This window comes from Orcinus orca, chromosome 7, assembly GCF_937001465.1.
Source record: "Orcinus orca chromosome 7, mOrcOrc1.1, whole genome shotgun sequence".
In the NCBI taxonomy this organism is placed as follows: Eukaryota; Metazoa; Chordata; class Mammalia; order Artiodactyla; family Delphinidae; genus Orcinus; species Orcinus orca.
Window position 1 is genome coordinate 85128419 of NC_064565.1, and position 19576 is coordinate 85147994.

Below are 19576 nucleotides of genomic sequence, written 5' to 3' on the forward strand. Positions count from 1 at the left end.
TGACAACTTCTCAGCTCTCCCGGACTCACTGGGTCTAACTGGAGAGCATTTGCTCTCTTCATCACAGCAACTAAACTTCCTTACGCCTGAAAACCACACCTGGTTCATCATTTCTCCATCTTTGCTGTATTTATATTAAACAGCAAAAAGAAAACACCCCCAAAAAAGCACAATTCTGAAACACAATTAATGCAATCACAGTCAAGAGTCAAATGTAAGTCAAAAAAATATACTAGGATAGATTACTGGATCCTATAAAAAGACTGAGTTCAACCTCTTTTTTATTTTTAATTACTTAAAATAAACTCACATTATGTGCTCTTATTAGACAAGACCATAATCTTTCTTGCTAAACAAAACCTATGGAAAAATTCATTTCTTTGTGCTTTATGAACAGAAAGCATCTTGTACCAAAGAATTATAAGCACTAAGGATTTACATAAAATTGCCAGAATCAGCAAGTGGTGGCTTCTTTCAGTTCACAGAGAGGCAACCTATTTTGATTTCTTTCAAATAACATTTTTCCACCAAAACCCTTCTCTTTGCTCAAGAGCAATAAATTCCCTAAACCTTCAGACTTCCCATTTAAATTCCAAAAAGGATAAATACAATCCCTTGAAGTCATGCCCAACACCATCATTCCACTTCTCCACATAAACATAAAAAAATTAGACAAATCTGGCTCCAGAATGAACAGTGGGTCATCCCAAACAAGGCAGGAAAGAACAATCATGCTTTGAAAGAGTAATTTTATTTTATAATTCTCCCCATTTTTTAGTTACTTAGTACTTGATTTTTAAAAGTGCACATTAAAAAAATGATTACTTAAAAAATGAGAGTTGAATACAGGACTCTGGAATAAAGAGGTCAGGAAAACCAAATAAATTGAGTCCGTTTTTAGTTTTGTTCATGATAATTAAAGACGATTTGGCAACGATGGCCATTTTACCCAGCTGATTCAGGAGGGCTTCTAGTACATGCAAGTGCATGAACTTGATACAGAGGAGGATTTCACGAAGTTTTAATGACGACTAGAAATATCATAAGGCGATTATGGACAATCTTTCAACACCTGTTGTTGTCACTGGACAGAGAATGCTTCCAGTTTTCCAATTCACAGCTGGAACCAAGCTCTTGGATCTTCCACTTGTCTTCACTGGCCAAAAGAAAACTTTGTAAGGGCTGATATTTTTTCCTTACAATTTCAATGAAGGCTTAGATTGGATCACATGAAAATGCCTCTGCGTATCTTCCAGAACTCCCCAATACCTTCCTTAATAGCATATTCAGCACAGTTCTTGCACTCTTGGGGTGTAAATCCAATTAATGCTCTTCCTTTAATGCCAATTCCCTGACCACTTGCCAATTTTTTAACTTGAGCTTCTATGTAATGAGGAGATACATAATAAAAATGGTCCCCAAGGACACTGTAAGCCATGTATTGAGAGCCTTCTGAGGTTTCTGTAACTTCTTGATCTTCAAAACTCTCTACATTGCAAGCTATCTCAATTTTCCCTTCGTGAGGAAAAGCCATCGTTTGGACGCCCCTCAATCCATTCACATTTGAGCCCCGAATGGCACTAGCGATCTCTTTTCCCAGAGCCAAGTCTTGAGAATCTATGGTAACATTGCAGTTCATCACATATGGGCTAGCGCCGATGCCTAAATCATTAGAAAAGCATGTTAATCAAGCAAAGTGAAAGCCTCATTTTGAAGATTCTATTCTTTACCCAATTTTAATCCAAGGAGTTTCCTTTACTTGGTTTTACTTTTAAAATAATACACAAATATTCCTCATTATCAACTCCAGAATTGTCTAAAGGTCATACATATTTTTAATAACAGAGTTATTTGAGCTATAAGCAGATACTTTTATCTACTCTAAATGTATCTGGATGTTTTTTCTAGAATGGTTAAGAAAAGCCCAGACTTTCTAAAGTATCAACAGATATTTCAAAAGGCACATTTGAAAATTAAATATCAACAGCAGCAAAATGTCTTGGCCTTCCATTCATTTCGAAGGCCATCTCCACAGGGGCTGGAATTCAGTGCCAGGACTACGGGTCTGGGAGACAGGAATAAATCACACTCTGTACCCATCCCTTCCACCCCAAACACAGACCCATCATCACTGAGCTAGGCTAAGATCGGATTCAAATGAACCTCAGCAACAGTCTTGGCTAGGAAAGGAGGTCACTAAAAAGTGACAAACAGTCTTGGAATTGGGAAGGACAAAGGGACTCTTGTGTCTCATGACCATGTGGGTTTGGCAGGGCAGGGTTTGGGGCACTATGTATACCTTCTTGGTATAACCAGTTGGAGGCATCTCTTTCTTCCATCCCCAGCTTCCCAAGGGACTGGGACTGCCATTGCTACTCCAGAGCCTGGTTACTCTAGAGCCCAGGGGCAACTGTCCTGCTTTTCCCTGCCTTGGGGAAGATGCAGCTCATGTTACATAAATAGCCCTGCTCTAATTATAGTTTACATTATAAGATGGACAACTTGGTTAAATTAGCATTGGTATAAAAAGCTTAGGTTTGCAGTTTCTTCATTTTGGGGGAACTTTACATTTCTAAACGCAAAGTGACTAGGGATTGATGAGGGATAAAAGGCTGACCTCACCTTCAGCATAAGACAATTCTTTAGTTACTATTCCAACATTATTTTACTGTCAATGCTTTTTCTTGCTACTTTCAAACTTATTGCTCATGGTGTCAGTATCCAGTGAGAGATCCTGCTGAATTCACTTTCCCCTAGACAGTCGTGGTTTGGGGGCTTTGCTGCCTAGCCTGGGTACTCTCATACTAATAGACGCTTTACAGAAAATCAGCACACGGAAACCACATTTCATCTTTTTTCCACACATGTACATAATGAAACATTTCAACTCCCGAGGCTGGGCCTCTTCCTACTGGGAATTCTGCAGGAATGAATCAGATTACAGTATTTCTCCATAATGCTTATTTCATAAAAATTAAATTTCCTAACAGTCAATACATATCTCTCTCAACCTCATATACCAATCACTTACTCTAAATATCTTTGAGAATTATATCAGTTTTAACAGTTCACAGAGTACAACTGGAAATTTTTCTTGTCAATGCTAATGTCATTCATTAATGGAAAGCATCCAAGCATGGTTTCTCTCTCCTCTACCCCTCAACAGGTAATGTTACAAACAGCCCCATTTTTCTCATATCTGATATACATACCCTATTCTGACTCAAGAAGTGGCCTCATCTTTATCATTATTCAAACAAATAGCTAGATCACACTCAGATTTTGCTGAAAAGTATGTATACATATATTGGGTTATACTAAGTATTGATACTATTCAAAATACTTATTGGGCCTATTGTGCTTTGCTATACCAGAACTTTGATATGCCCAGTCAACATTCAGATATTCATATGTAAGTTATCAGCTTGGGGGAGCTAGTCACTTCCAAGGCAAGTTCGTTCATATGGACCCAGGGCTCTTCCTCCCCACAGTATGGTGGCATGGACCATTCCATCCCTAAAGACATGGGACTTTTTCTGAATCCCCCATCCAGCAGATTCCAAGGCACCTGTTACCACCATGTGCCCAATAACTGTACCTTCTGTCACAGAATTTCTAAAATTGATCATTCTTGCTAATAAATGAACTCATTACCTAAGATAAGTTATTAGATGTAGAATAAGCTTAGATGTTAAGTCCAGAGCACAAGAGTGCCATAAAGAATTCACTTGTCCCAACACTGATTCACTTAATTAAAATAAATCTCTACTTAAAAAATTCCTTCAAAAGCTAATTATTTCTTAGAAAAATAAAATTGAACATTAGAAGTAACTTTTATATTCTCTTCTAAATAAAATAAGAGTAATCACAAACAACACAGAATAATCATTTCTTTTGTGTATGCTCTTGTTATGTGTGTTTTAAATTCTTTTTTAAAATTTATTTATTTATTTTTGGCTGCATTGGGTCTTTGTTGCTGTGCATGGGCTGTCTCTAGTTGTGTTGAGCAGGGGCTACTCTTCGTTGCGGTGCGCAGGCTTCAGTAGTTGTGGCACGCGGGCTCAATAGTTGTGGCTCGCGGGCTCTAGAGCACAGGCTCAGTAGTTGTGGCGCACGGTCTTAGTTGCTCCATGTCATGTGGGATCTTCCTGGACCAGGGATCAAACCCGTGTCCCCTGCATTGGCAGGCGGATTCTTAACCACTGCGCCTCCAGGGAAGTCCCTTAAATACTTCTATTAAACTTTAATTATATAATAATTAATTTTGTTTTATCATTATATCTTATTCAAGCAGTGAATAAACAGAGACAGTCAATGAAGCTGAGAAGTTTCTGGCCTAATCAGGTAGTAGTACCCTTCCTGAGGGGTTGTGAGGTCATGACCCATTTCTTAGAAGGAAAGAAAGGAAGAAAGGAAGAAAGGGAGAAAGAAAGGGAAAAAGAAAAGAAGAAGAGGGCTTCCCTGGTGGCGCAGTGGTTGAGAGTCCACCTGCCGATGCAGGGGACATGGGTTCGTGCCCCAGTCCCGGAAGATCCCACATGCCGCGGAGCAGCTAGGCCCGTGAGCCATAGCTGCTGAGCCTGCATGTCCGGAGCCTGTGCTCCGCAACGGGAGAGGCCACAATGAGAGGCCCGTGTACCGCAAAAAAAAAAGAAAAGAAGAGAAACTGCTTTCTGCCCAAATGCACGCATTTCTAATTCCTCCATTTAATCCTTCCCACGTCCAACACCAATATGGTGATCCAATTCTAATGAATCAAATTCTGCATTTAAATCCAGCAGTCCCAGTGACCTTATATGAAATGCTGAATTTGATTTTTTTTATGCTAGTTTAAACTTAGTAAAGATTCTTTAAATAAGGGAGGTAATTAATCCCAGAAAATCATAATTCTAGTTAAATGTCATATAATTAAAGAAATTCCATTTTTTGCTCTAAAATTAGAAACCTGATGTGAAAGTTTGTTTCTCAGTTTGCGGTCTCGCCCCGCTCCTGCCTCCCGCAGATTGGCACTCGGCTGCTCTGGCGGCAGCATGAATCTCCTCACTGCAAAGCTGAAATTCCAATTTTATTCCAACGCAACTGTCACAACGCCCTGAAGCAAGCTAAAAACAAGGAAAAAAATCTTTGGTATGATTTCACTTTCCATGTGTTCTTTAATGAAAAATTTATCATTCTAAATATTGGTGTTTACTCCTAGTTATATACTTTTTTTATCAAAAAGAAAAAGAAACTGAGATTCAGTTGCTATTATTTCACAGGGAAATATAACAGGCCTGATGTTTTCCTGACAATTCTGTTATTTTCTTGTGTGGAAACACTGTATTTATCATATACTGTACGGCTGGTGATTCAGATATTGTAGAGACCTTATGGTGAACTGATATAGATGTAAACTCTTTATGCCAGATTGTTTAAGCATAAAAAAAACAAATGCACTTAATTAACATCTGATGTGTAGCTTTTGCAAACACAAATGCAATATTTGTGTTTGAGCACTGGCAGTAATGACTGTGAACTATGCTATTAATGTCTGGTTTAAAGATGCTTGCGGTAGGACCATGTCTGGAATAACACAAATAAAAAACTGCATTCAGACAAAACAATAGTGAAGAGGCCATTAGAAAAATGAAAAAGCAGCACTCAAAGGAAACACATGTATTTTTTTCCCCCTTTAGATCAAAATTATTCTCAAAAATAGTTCCAGGTGCCATCATCTTCAATCAATTAATGGTGAAAAGATTCTATGTATTTTCCTCCACAGAAAGGATTTCATTTTAGGGAGTCAGAAGTTGCTAAGGGATGTATTTAGAAGTTCTATTTATCATATTAAGTTCCTCTTTGGCGGCTTAGTTTTAAAAGATGCATGAGGAGAGAGCCGAGGTGGTGCTTTGGGATATTTGGCATTTTTATATCTGAAGAGAGAACTGCAAATTTGTGGATTACATTACAGTTTGAATAAATAAAGAGATTCTCATGAACTAATGTGCGACTCCCTCATTAAATATGTTTTTACTGAAAACCTGCTGAGTTCCAGGAACCATGCAGGTTACTGGGTGTAAAAACATGAAAGTTAAAATAACATAAAACCTAGCCTAAATGTGGTCCTTGCTTCAGACTAACAAACAGAGCAAGAAAACAGACTTGGAACTCAGGTTCAAAAATATAAACAGCTGTTACTACACCAAAAGCAATTAGTCATCATTACGTATTGGTATTTTAAATTTTTTAGAACATGTACTAAAGAGAAACCACAGCTGAAACAGGACATTTGATGACTAAAGCCATAAAACTCAAACATAATTGCTAAGTCCAATACTCCCATGGCGGGAAGAATGCAGGACTCTTATGCATGTGGCCAAATCCACAGAAAAGACAGCTGAGTGACACTGTGTGGCATAGGGCCGGCAGTGGCTCCCCGTGAGTCTGAATTCAAGTTCTACCTCTTCAGGGACACTGCCTCTGCTCAGCTGTCTTTCAGCAAAATGGCTATGACGTTTTCCCACTCTGCAAGGAATTGTGAGCCTCAATTTCTCAACTCTGAATCTTTCAGAGTAACAGTACTTCAGAGAGGAAATCACCGAGGTAGATACATGTTAATATCATAATGGAATGAAGCCAGTCCAGTTGAAAGGAACCTCAGGTGACCTGCCTGCTTCCAGGTTTTCTATAGAACAGTGCCTTTCACCAGCTCATGCAGAGACAAAAGCAAAGTCCTTCATGCTTCTATTACAGGTTACACACTTAATTACACATTGAGCCTTTCATCTTCCATCACTCCAACTAGATTTACAAGCAAATGTAGAAAATTATGAAAATAGGTTCCTCAAAACAGGACTCATTCTAAAACTAGAAATTATTTTTCAAAGACTAGGTAAAGTTTTGGGTGTGAAGTAAACGGCATTATTCAATGTCAAGAAAAGTGCCTGATGCTGCAACTTCTCAGACTTCTGAGACAGAAGTAAGCAGGGACAGCTCTCACTAACCCATTGAAATAACTAAACAGAAGTCCTTGATTCCAAGATGTGCCAATTACCTCCATCTATGATTCCTAAGGCATCATATGAAACTACAGTTCAAAGAATTGTCCCTCTATTTTTAAACAATGATGCATATATGCAGGCCAGTCATATATCAGCCAGCGGTGTTTAAATTATCCTATAAATGTTTAGGGTTTTAAAATATATATGTATAAAGTATTTATTTATAGATCTAAAAGTATCAACTATTACTGCTTTGTCCTTATTTATGTTCCTCATGAGCTGGTCAACTACAAACTTTTAAAAGGAATTTGGTTTAAAAGATTTTGTGTGTTTGGCACTGACTATGGGTGTTAATCATTTCTGAGCTCACTTTTTTCTCTTCTGTTTATAATATTCTCAGGGAACTTCAAAACAGAAACCTGTTCCCTTATAGATTCTGCTTCCTCTTGGGTACTGTGTAGATTACTTTGTCACTGGAAAGTTAACTGTAAGTGTTCAGTTGATAGCACCAATCATTTCTATTTAATTTTTTTAGGAAAAGAAATAAATACAGCAATGTGTTGAAGCTTTTCTGTTTTGATGGGAGGAGTGGAAAACTATGTTGAGAAACATTGATGTAAATAAAAAATGTTAGAAAAATATATAAAGCCATTAAATTTTAAAATAAGGAGGGAAATCGCCATAGTTAGGAACTAAATTCACTGAAAAATTAGATGAATAACATTTCTACCCTAATGACAGAGGTGCTAGAAATTCTCCTTCAGTAGATATTACTTTTAAAAATGAAAACATTTTACTCTTCTTATGTGTTTCTTAAGAGATAATTCGTGCAAGTAAGGTAACCTAAGATTTCGGTTGATTATGTGTCTTAAACTCGAATTATAATCTTGTTCATGAAATATTAGAAACTGTTTATCCATATCCTTTATTCACTGTTCCTCTCTGAAACATTTTACTTTTCTATTAGAATCTGCTTTGAGCCTATTAAATGAGGTGTCTCTCGATGAATAACAGTCTACCTAGCCTTGGCAACTTATAATTTTCATGTTTTTTGCACAAACTGAGGATTCTGCCACTTAGGAGATATTAGCAAAAAAGACATACGGAGGGGAAAGTTGTGCTACTTTTCCCTTCTTATCTTAAATCTTTCATCAGCAATCTGAATAAATGCAATGACACCCAGCTTTTATAAAACTGATCATTGATAAACCTCAATAATTACCCTTTATGAAAGATGATGGAAAGTAATCACAAGATCAAATCAATTTAGAGAAATAATGAAAATAAGTTGAAAGCTTTAAGAATTTAAAAACACTTTTCTTACAAATATATAACGTAAATAAAATAAACAGATGCATACATATATTTTACAATATTGAGATCATACTGTTTATACTACTTTATATCCTTTGGCCTTGACACTGGCTTTCTCTCTGCCTGAGGCTACTGTCCACATCTCCACGTGGCTAACTGCCTCTCTCCCAGTCTTTGCTCCAACACTGCCTTCACTATGAGGCCTACTTTGGTTTACCCCATTTAAAAACTGTAGTTCAGGACCTCCCTGGTGGCGCAGTGGTTGAGAGTCCGCCTGCCGATGCAGGGGACATGGGTTCGTGCCCCGGTCCGGGAAGATCCCACGTGCCGCGTAGCGGCTGGGCCTGTGAGCCATGGCCGCTGAGCCTGCGCGTCCGGAGCCTGTGCTCCGCAACAGGAGAGGCCACAGCGGTGAGAGGCCCGCGTACCGCAAAAAAAAAAAACAAAAAAAACTGAACAGGACAATGGGAATCATGTATCTGGGATGGGAGTGAACTACAGTTTTGTTTGTTTTTTTGGCTGTAGCACTTATTTTCTAACATACTATATAATTCTTTATTTATTAAGCTTGTTATTTACTGTCGCTCTCTTCACCCCTTCCCCACTGGAATGTAAACTCTTTTTTTTTTGGCTGCGTTGAGTCTTCGTTGCTGCTCGCAGGTTTTCTCTAGTTGTTGCGAGCGGGGGCTACTCTTCGTTGCGGTGCGCAGGCTTCTCACTGCGGTGGCTCCTCTTGTTGCGGAGCACGGGCTCTAGGTGCGCGGGCTTCAGTAGTTGTGGTATGTGGGCTCAGTAGTTGTGGCTCACGGGCTCTAGAGCGCAGGCTCAATAGTTGTGGCACACGGGCTTAGCTGCTCCGCGGCATGTGAGATCTTCCTGGACCAGGGCTTGAACCTGTGTCCCCTGCATTGGCAGGCAGATTCTTAACCACTGCGCCACCAGGAAAATCCCTGGAATGTAAATTCTTTGAGGGCAAATAAATTCTATTTTCCCCACTGACGATAGTGCCTAGCACATACTAGGTACTTGATAAATATTTGTTGCATTAATTAATAAACTGCAAATTCTCTCTACATTGTATTGTATTTTTCAAGTCTCTAAAAATTCTTCCAAACCTTCACACTTAATTGCTTGCATAATAGTCTTTCACCTAGGTATAGCTTATTTAATAATCACTCTCAAATACTGAACATTTACATTGTTTCCCGTATTTACTATTATAAATAGTTCTTTGATAAACATACTTGTGCATAAGTACATGTACCTTTTATTATTTCCTCAGGAATAAATCTATTTCCTTAAGATAAATCTATCACTAGAACTTCTGCAAAGCAGTTACATATATTCTTGGAGCTCTTAATACACATCACCAACTCACTTCCAAAAAGTTTATACCAATTGATGCTACCGTTAGTAGCATGAGTGCCTCTAACTAAATCTTTATCAGTATCAAATTTTACCTTTAAAATACCATCTTTAAACATTTTTGTGCCAATCTTGGCATTTTAAAGTAAACTTAGGATTTTCAGATGTTGATGAAATTCTCCATGTAAATCACAGATCTCCACATGGAGTAAAAATAGAGAAGAAATTAGAAATCCCAATGGCTTGTCCATTCCAATCAAACAATGTAAAATGGGTGAGATTATCCCAACACCAGACAACCATTAGGTGAGATGGGGGAGCAGTGTTCACTTTGGTTTAGACAATTACAAACCAAGTTTGTTCTTAGAAGATTGAATATGATTAGTGATAACATGAACATTTAGTCTTTAACTCAGATATGCTTTTTAGAGTTCTCTAAAGTTCTCCCTAAATACCGACCCATTCAGTCTCATAGCAATGCAGAAAGAGAATGAAGTTTTTCCAGGGACTGCCTAATCCAATACTAAAGCCAGTTCTGTTCTCTAGTACTAGGATCCCTGCTTCTAATTCCTGTCCACTGACTGTAATCCCAGTCACTGGGCACTGCGCTGACAAGGTTTGGGAAATAATCCTTTCAGTCTTTAGTGAGGCCCAAATTAGAAGCCAGGAAATAGCTGTCTGAAAATTTAGTCACAAACTTACACTTCTACATTTGTGAGACAAATCGTGGGAAAATATGTGAGGTTCAAATTGGCAGGGAGCAATCAGCTTCTTCCTTTTTCCATAAGTAAAGACTAACACACAATTTTTTATAAATCTTTTCTCTAAATGGAAGGAAAAAATGGCCCCTTAGTACTGTGTTCGGCACTTAATAGACATTATTTCAACTTCACAGTCTCATGAAGGAGATATAATTATTATGTCCATTTTATAGATATGGGAACTGAGGCTTAATGAGTTAAGGAACACTCTGAAGTCACACGGCCAATGAACAGCAAGGCCAGGATTCGAGCAGAGCCTCAAAGCCTGCACTGTTCATTGTACTGCTCTGCTTGATTATAGATATCATTGGTTTGAGAGCAGAATTCTGCACCAGGGATTAGTAACCAAAAGCCTATGGGTAACTGCACCATGGGGAAATGTGTTTCTTATGGTTGCCCACCTCTTGCTCCTTGGGGACCTAGTATCTTAGTAACGGCTAAAATATTAACTGACTGTGAAAATGTTACCTAGCATGGTTTAATTTGTGATCCCTATAGAAGATACTTGAGGGTGAAAGAATTAAGACTCAAATAAATGGCACTAGGATGGTGAAGTGCAGTGAATGGGGATGGCATTTTGGATGGGGTGCTACTGCCTTTTCCGAAGGTAAGCTCTAAGCAAGGAGTGGGTCTGGAGTAGCAGAGAGAGGTAAGAGTTGGTGAGATCCAGGGGAAGGAAGAATACCATTCCCCATGTTTGTTCTCTCTGGCCTAGAGCCTGCTGTGTAGAAAAGCTTGTCTCCAGGGTGCCTCTAGAACTGACTTCCAGCTGTAAGCATCAACTTGGACACACTGGATGTTTAAGTGCTGAAAGACTTTCCTACCAGCTAAAAGTAAGCTCTACCCAAGTCCTGAGCCACCAAGTGTCCCCAGGATACACGCTCATGCCCAGCACAGCAGCGAGCCTCCAGGACCTGTCCTGGTGTCAACCATTCTCACCATCAGTGGCCACGCTGCAGGGCTCATTATTTATCTTGAACATCACTCTTGGGGGCTCTCATGGAATATATGATGAGGGCTTCCAGCCTCTCTGGTCAGCTCATGAAGGCATGGGTAAGAAAGAGGCATGAGGAGACCTTCAACCAAGTCAAGAAGGAGCCCCAGCTAAAGCCCTCCTGTATTATGTGGGAGGGATCAAATGAAGGTGACCTCAGAATACTCAAGTTTAAAAACAAAAGCAGAGGGGCTTCCCTGGTGGCACAGTGGTTAAGAATCTGCCTTCCAATGCAGGGGACATGGGTTCAAGCCCTGGTCCGGGAAGATCCCACATGCCGTGCAGCAACTAAGCCTGTGCGCCACAGCTACTGAGCCTGCGCTCTAGAGCCCACAAGCCACAACTACTGAGCCCACAAGCCATAACTACTGAAGCCTGCGCGTCTAGAGCCCGTGCTCCACAACAAGAGAAGCCACCGCAATGAGAAGCCCGCACACCACAACAAAGAGTAGCCCCTGCTCGCTGCAACTAGAGAAAGCCTGTGTGTAGCAACGAAGACCCAATGCAGCCAAAAATAAATAAATTAAATAAATAAATTAAAAAACAACAACAACAAAAGCAGAACAAAACCATACTGTGAACCTGTTAAACCACATCTTCGGGCAGGTGCAACTCCCAGGTCAGGTTTAAGAGCACTGAAATCCCTCCTTGTGAACCAGCCCAGTTGTTTCCTTCTCTGGACAAGAGTGCGCTTCTCAGGCAGGTCGGCCTCACCAAAGAAAAACACACTGCAGCCAGGAACACGCTGGACCAGATTCTCAGCAAGGTCTATGGACAGTGGGAAATTTTAACAAAATTAAATTAAAATCAGGCCTAATGAAAGAAAATAAAGCACATAATTTTCTTATTGTGGTAAAATATATTTAACACAAAATTTACCATTTTAACCATTTCTAAGTGTACAGTTCAGTAGCATTAAGTGCGTTCCCATCACTGTTATAACCATCACCACTAAAGCATATAATTCACACAAATTTTAAAAATCAAAGTTTGAGCATAATTAATTTTCCCTTGAAGTTAGTCTCATAATAAAAAGTTTGTCTATGTACAAGGAGGCTAGAATTTCTAAGCCATTATGAATCTAATTCCATAAGGAAAATTCATCACTAAGATTAATAAAATTGGTACCTTCAATTTTTTAACTATTTTATAACAGCCCCAAATTATGTATACTGTTAGGAGAAAGAAAAAGTTAAGAATACAGGGGCCAGATCTGCATTGTCCAATATGGTAACCCTTAGCTACACATTCCATTAAATTTTAATTTTAATTAATTAAATGAAATGCAATAAAAGTTAGTTTTTTCAGTTGCATGAGCCACATTTCAAGTGCTCAATAACCACATGTGGCCAGTGGTCTTCCTATTGGACAGTGCAGATACAGAACATTTCCATCATCACAGAAAGTTCTACTGGATAGTATTGGATCAGATATTCTGTAAGGAAGCCTAGTATTTAAATATAATTTTATGGAGGCTACTCTCTGAATGACGTTTATTCATTCTCTTCTGCCATTTTTATATCTAGATTCTGTCTCTGACCTTATCTTTTCAAGGCAGATTACAGAATTACCTTCCTGTTTTTTCTAGAGAACTGCTTTAGGGGACTGCTGTTTGCAGCTGACAGCATGTTTTCATGGCACTAATCACAGTCCCCTGTAAGCAAGGATAGAGATAGCATAAATTTTTTTCTGATGTATATAGATGCAGGTATTTGGGAATTTGGGTACTGGCCTGGGACAGCAGGACTGTGGGCCTCCCCTATTTGGAGGCCCATCATGGAACATCAGAGGCTGAGATGGGGCCTTTAGCCCCATAAGCACAGGAAACCTCTCCAACTACAATTCTGAAGGTTGGTTATTTGTTTGTTTCTAATGTAGACTGCTATGCTGATGGGAGGGATGAAATGTGGAGGGCATTAAAAAAATTTTGTACCTCTGGGTTGTATGAAGTCTAGGGAAATGTTCTTTTTAAAAAATATTTATTTATTTATTATTAATTTAGTTTGGCTGCACCAGGTCTTAGTTGCGGCCCACGGGATCTTCGTTGAGGCATGTGGGATCTTTAGTTGCAGCATGCGCACTCTTAGTTGCGGCACGCATGCGGGATCTAGTTCCCTGACCAGGGATCGAACCAGGCCCCCTGCATTGGGAGTGCAGTCTTACGCACTGGACCACCAGGGAAGTCCCGGAGAAACATTCTTTCTCTGAGTCAGGTAGAGACTCTAGCACTAGAAGCCTGTGATATGTAGACACCACAAAGCCAAGAAAATCTCCCAAATTTACTAAGTGAACTCTACTTCTTTAACACTACTTTAAGATACTAAAGGACCATGGGCTTCAGGGTGGGGGAGCGGGCAGATGCCAGTGACACAGTTAACAGAGGTTTAGGAATTGTAAAATAATGTTTAGGCAGTTACCTAAGTACTCCCCTCAAATCTGGAATGGCAGAGAGCAGGGGTGGCAGAAGAAAGGGAAAATGGTTTAGGAGACTTAGTTAAGACATCTTAACATCTGACAACTCTCCAAATTGTTTGGATCACCGTTATCTGCTCCAGCCATAACTTAGAGTGACTCACACTTTGGTTGTCACAGGAGCCTAAGACACAAACTGTGATGCTAAAGCCCCTCTTTCTAAATAGAAATAGTGTGACCTATTTCCTGGCTCTGCTCAGTTCTTGGCCTAGCCAGGCCAGCACCTCCATTTGGAACTACAGTTCTGGAGTATTGCGTAAGTTTATAAAGCCCAGAATGCTGTAAAGGAGGATTCTTGGAGCCTGGTTCTTAAAGGGCAAAGCAGGGGGAGATATTTGCAGTAGCAACTCCCAGCTGTCAGCAGCTGGGGGTTGAGGGCAGGGGTACATTTTGGTTTAGTAGAATTAGCATATGCTTTTGAGGCCAGAAGATATCGGTTTGAACACCATTTCTGCTCCTTAATACCTGTTTGGGATCTTGAGCAATTTTTTTTTGACATCTCTGAGCCTCAAGTTCTTTGTCTCTAAAGTGAAAATGAAAAAAAAAAAAAAAGCTTCCTCTAAAGCACCAACTCCTTATCTAGAAATCTGGCAATTAAAAGGAATAAAAATAAGCATTTATCCTGCCTTTCTTGTATAAACTGTATTTCAGGGTAGCCAGATAGCCTGAACTGATGAGGGAAAGATTTTTTAATAGAAAAAAATCTAACTAATAAATGTGGAAGAAATGATATGATTAGAAAATCACCATTTTGGAGACCCTAAGAAAATAACTGTTTCAGGCAAAGGTCATCAATGGATAAAACCCTCATGAAAAGTCAATTAGGAACAAGGGCAATTCATCTTTGCATCACCAGATGTGAGATAATCAGACATTGTGGCTTCCTGATAGGACATGTATGAAGCTCACAGCCCACCTTTGAAGAAGTTTTGCCAAAAAAAAAAAAGAACTTCAACCCGATCAAGGGGCTAATTTAAAGTCTGTATGAAATGAGAGGGATAAAGAAGCAAATTAAATGACACCACAAAGGAGCAAACAGATGATCCAGAATGTGGAAATTCCATAGGACAACTGACCTAGTTTCTGCAACCAGTGAATTGGAGGAAAAAAGGGGGGCGGGGAACTGGGCTAGATCAAAAGAGACAGAGATACAACAATCACCTCAATATGTGAACCATGTGTAGATCCAGATTCAGACAAGCCCATCATAGAAAGACGTTTGCTTGGGTTATACACTGGATATTAGATGGTACCAAAAAACGATCATTTTGTTGGGTGTGATAATGGCATTGTGGCGATATAAGAAAATGTCCATATTGCTTACAGATATTTTAAATATGCAGGGGTGAAATAATATGATTTTTGGAACTTGCTTTAAAAAACCTTTAATAAAACTAAAGGAAAAAAGAGGGAGATAAAAAGAGAGGAAAGGAGAAAAAATAAAGGAAGTAAAGAAAAAGGGGGGGGAAGAGTAAGACGCGGAGATCACCTTCCTCCCCACAGATACATCAGAAATACATCTACACGTGGAACAACTCCTACAGAACACCTACTGAACGCTGGCAGAAGACCTCAGACCTCCCAAAAGGCAAGAAACTCCCCACGTACCTGGGTAGGGCAAAAGAAAAAAGAATAAACAGACAAAAGAATAGGGACGGGACCTGCACCAGTGGGAGGGAGCTGTGAAGGAGGAAAGTTTTCCACACACTAGGAAGCCCCTTCGCGGGCAGAGACTGCGGGTGTTGGAGGGGGGAAGCTTCGGAGCCACGGAGGAGAGCACAGCACAGCAACAGGGGTGCGGAGGGCAAAGCGGAGAGATTCCCACACAGAGGATCAGTGCCGACCCGCACTCACCAGCCACTCACCAGCCCGAGAGGCTTGTCTGCTCAACCGCCGGGGCGGGTGGGGCTGGGAGTTGAGGCTCGGGCTTCGGTCGGAGCTCCGGGAGAGGACTGGGGTTGGCGGCGTGAACACAGCCTGCAGGGGGTTAGTGCGCCACGGCTGGCCGGGAAGGAGTCCGGGGAAAAGTCGGGACCTGCCGAAGAGGCAAGAGACTTTTTCTTCCCTCTGTTTCCTAGTGCGCGATGAGAGGGGATTAAGAGCGCTGCTTAAAGGAGCTCCAGAGACGGGTGCGAGCCGCGGCTAACAGCGCAGACCCCAGAGCTGGGCCATGAGATGCTAAGGCTGCTGCTGCCGCCACCAAGAAGCCTGTGTGCGAGCACAGGTCACTATCCACACCCCACTTCCGGGGAGCCTGTGCAGCCCCCCACCACCAGGGTCCCGGGATCCAGGGACAACTTCCCCGGGAGAACGCACTGCGTGCCTCAGGTTGGTGCAACGTCACGCCGGCCTCTGTGCTGCAGGCTCGCCCCGCACTCCGTGCCCCTCCCTCCCCCGCGGCCTGAGTGAGCCAGAGCCCCTGAATCAGCTGCTCCTTTAACCCCGTCCTGTCTGAGCGAAGAACAGACTCCCTCAGGCGACCTACACGCAGAGGCGGAGCCAAATCCAAAGCTGAGCCCCGGGAGCTGTGAGAACAAAGAAGAGAAAGGGAAATCTCTCCCAGCAGCCTCAGAAGCAGTGGATTAAATCTCCACAATCAACTTGATGTACCCTGCATTTGTGGAATACATGAAAAGACAACGAATCATCCCAAATTGAGGAGGTGGACTTTGCGAGCAAGATTTATTATTTTTTCCTCTTTTCCTCTTTTTGTGAGCGTGTATGTGTATGCTTCTGTGTGAGATTTTGTCTGTATAGCTTTGCTTTCACCATTTGTCCTACGGTTCTATCCGTTCGTTTTATTTTGTTGTTGTTTTTTTGGGTTTTTTTACTTAAAAAAATTTTTTTTTCTTAATAATTATTTTTTATTTTAATAACTTTATTTTATTTTATCTTACTTTATTTTCTTTTCTTTTATCCTCCTTCTTACTTTCTACTTTTGCTCCCTTTTATTCTGAGCCGTGTGGATGAAAGGCTCTTGGTGCTGCAGTCAGGAGTCAGTGCTGTGCCTCTGAGGTGGGAGAGCCAACTTCAGGACACTGGTCCACAAGAGACCTCCCAGCTCCACATAATATCAAACAGCAAAAATCTCCCAGAGATCTCCATCTCAACACCAACACCCAGCTTCACTCAAACCAGCAAGCTACAGTGCTGGACACCCTATGCCAAACAACTAGCAAGACAGGAACACAACCCCACCCATTAGCAGAGAGGCTGCCTAAAATCATAATAAGTCCACAGACACCCCAAAACACACCACCAGACGTGGACTTGCTCACCAGAAAGACAAGATCCAGCCTCATCTACCAGAACACAGGCACTAGTCCCCTCCACCAGGAAGCCTACACAAACCACTGAACCAAACTTAGCCACTGGGGACAGACACAAAAAACAACAGGAACTACGAACCTGCAGCCTGCAAAAAGGAGACCCCAAACACAGTAAGATAAGCAAAATGAGAAGACAGAAAAACACACAGCAGATAAAGGAGCAAGATAAAAACCCACCAGACCTAACAAATGAAGAGGAAATAGGCAGTCTACCTGAAAGAGAATTCAGAATAATGATAGTAAAGATGATCCAAAATCCTGGAAATAGAATAGAGAAAATGCAAGAAACATTTAACAAGGACCTAGAAGAACTAAAGATGAAACAAGCAATGATGAACAACACAATAAATGAAATAAAAAATACTCTAGATGGGATCCATAGCAGAATAACTGAGGCAGAAGAACGGATAAGTGACATGGAAGATAAAATAGTGTAAATAACTACTGCAGAGCAGAATAAAGAAAAATGAATGAATAGAACTGAGGACAGTCTCAGAGACATCTGGGACAACATTAGACGCACCAATATTCGAATCATAGGGGTTCCAGAAGAAGAAGAGAAAAAGAAAGGGACTGAGAAAATATTTGAAGAGATTATAGTTGAAAACTTCCCTAATATGGGAAAGGAAATAGTTAATCAAGTCCAGGAAGCACAGAGAGTCCCATACAGGATAAATCCAAGGAGAAACATGCCAAGACACATATTAATCAAACTGTCAAAAATTAAATACAAAGAAAACATATTAAAAGCAGCAAGGGAAAAACAACAAATAGCACACAAGGGAATCCCCATAAGGTTAACAGCTGATCTTTCAGCAGAAACTCTGCAAGCCAGAAGGGACTGGCAGGACATATTTAAAGTGATGAAGGAGAAAAACCTACAACCAAGATTACTCTACCCAGCAAGGACCTCACTCAGATTTAATGGAGAAATTAAAACCTTTACAGACAAGCAAAAGCTGAGAGTTCAGCACCACCAAACCAGCTTTACAACAAATGCTAAAGGATCTTCTCTAGGCAAGAAACCCAAGAGAAGGAAAAGACCTACAATAACAAACCCAAAACAATTGACAAAATGGGAATAGAAACATACATATCGATAATTACCTCAAATGTAAATGGATTAAATGCTCCCACCAAAAGCCACAGACTGGCTGAATGGATACAAAAACAAGACCCATATATATGCTGTCTACAAGAGACCCACTTCAGACCTAGAGACACATACACACTGAAAGTGAGGGGATGGAAAAAGATATTCCATACAAATGGAAACCAAAAGAAAGCTGGAGTAGCAATTATCATATCAGACGAAATAGACTTTAAATAAAGACTATTAGAAGAGACAAAGGAGGACACTACATAATGATCAAGGGATCCATCCAAGAAGAAGATATAACAATTGTAAATATTTATGCATCCAACATAAGAGCACCTCAATACATAAGGCAAATACTAACAGCCATAAAAGGGGAAATCGACAGTAACACATTCATAGTAGGGGACTTTAACACCCCACTTTCACCAATGGACAGATCATCCAAAATGAAAATAAATAAGGAAACACAAGCTTTCAATGATACATTAAACAAGATGGACTTAATTGATATAGGACATTTCATCCAAAAACAACAGAATACACATTTTTCTCAAGTGCTCATGGAACATTCTCCAGGATAAATCATATCTTGGGTCACAAATCAAGCCTTGGTAAATTTAGAGGAAACGGAAATCATATCAATATCTTTACTGACGACATTGCTATGAGACTAGATATCAATTACAGGAAAAGATCTACAAAAAATACAAACACATGGAGGCTAAACAATACACTACTTAATAACGAACTGATCACTGAAGAAATCAAAGACGAAATCAAAAAATACCTAGAAACAAATGACAATGGAGACACGATGACCCAAAACCTATGGGATGCAGCAAAAGCAGTTCTAAGAGGAAAGTTTATAGCAATGCAATCCTACCTTAAGAAACAGGAAACATCTCGAATAAACAACCTAACCTTGCACCTAAAGCTATTAGAGAAAGAAGAACAAAAAAACGCCAAAGTTAGCAGAAGGAAAGAAATCATAAAGATCAGATCAGAAATAAATGAAAAAGAAATGAAGGAAACGATAGCAAAGATCAATAAAACTAAAGCTGGTTCTTTGAGAAGATAAACAAAATTGATAAACCATTAGCCAGACTCATCGAGAAAAAAAGGGAGAAGACTCAAATCAATAGAATTAGAAATGAAAAAGGAGAAGTAACAACTGACACTTCAGAAATACAAAAGATCATGAGCGATTACTACAAGCAACTCTATGCCAATAAAATGGACAACCTGGAAGAAATGCACAGATC

At 40.2% G+C, this 19576-nt stretch overlaps 1 protein-coding gene across 9 annotated transcripts in view; it reads right to left on the bottom strand.

Moving 5' to 3' along the window:
• Positions 1-250: 250 nt before the first annotated feature.
• The window catches only part of FTCDNL1 (formiminotransferase cyclodeaminase N-terminal like), a 94214-nt gene continuing 74888 nt past the window's right edge, over positions 251-19576 (bottom strand). For 6 of the 9 annotated variants that reach the window (XM_033430564.2, XM_033430547.2, XM_049712331.1 and 3 more), the window contains 2 exons: positions 11997-12182; positions 251-1662 (listed from right to left, as the gene is read on the bottom strand). In XM_033430564.2, the coding sequence (XP_033286455.2) occupies positions 1226-1662; positions 11997-12182 (623 nt within the window). In that variant the 3' untranslated portion in view covers positions 251-1225. Of the gene's footprint in view, positions 1663-4945; positions 5103-11996; positions 12183-19576 lie in introns of all 9 variants that reach the window. The other 3 variants (XR_004483885.2, XR_007478456.1, XM_049712330.1) reach the window with 2 other exon arrangements.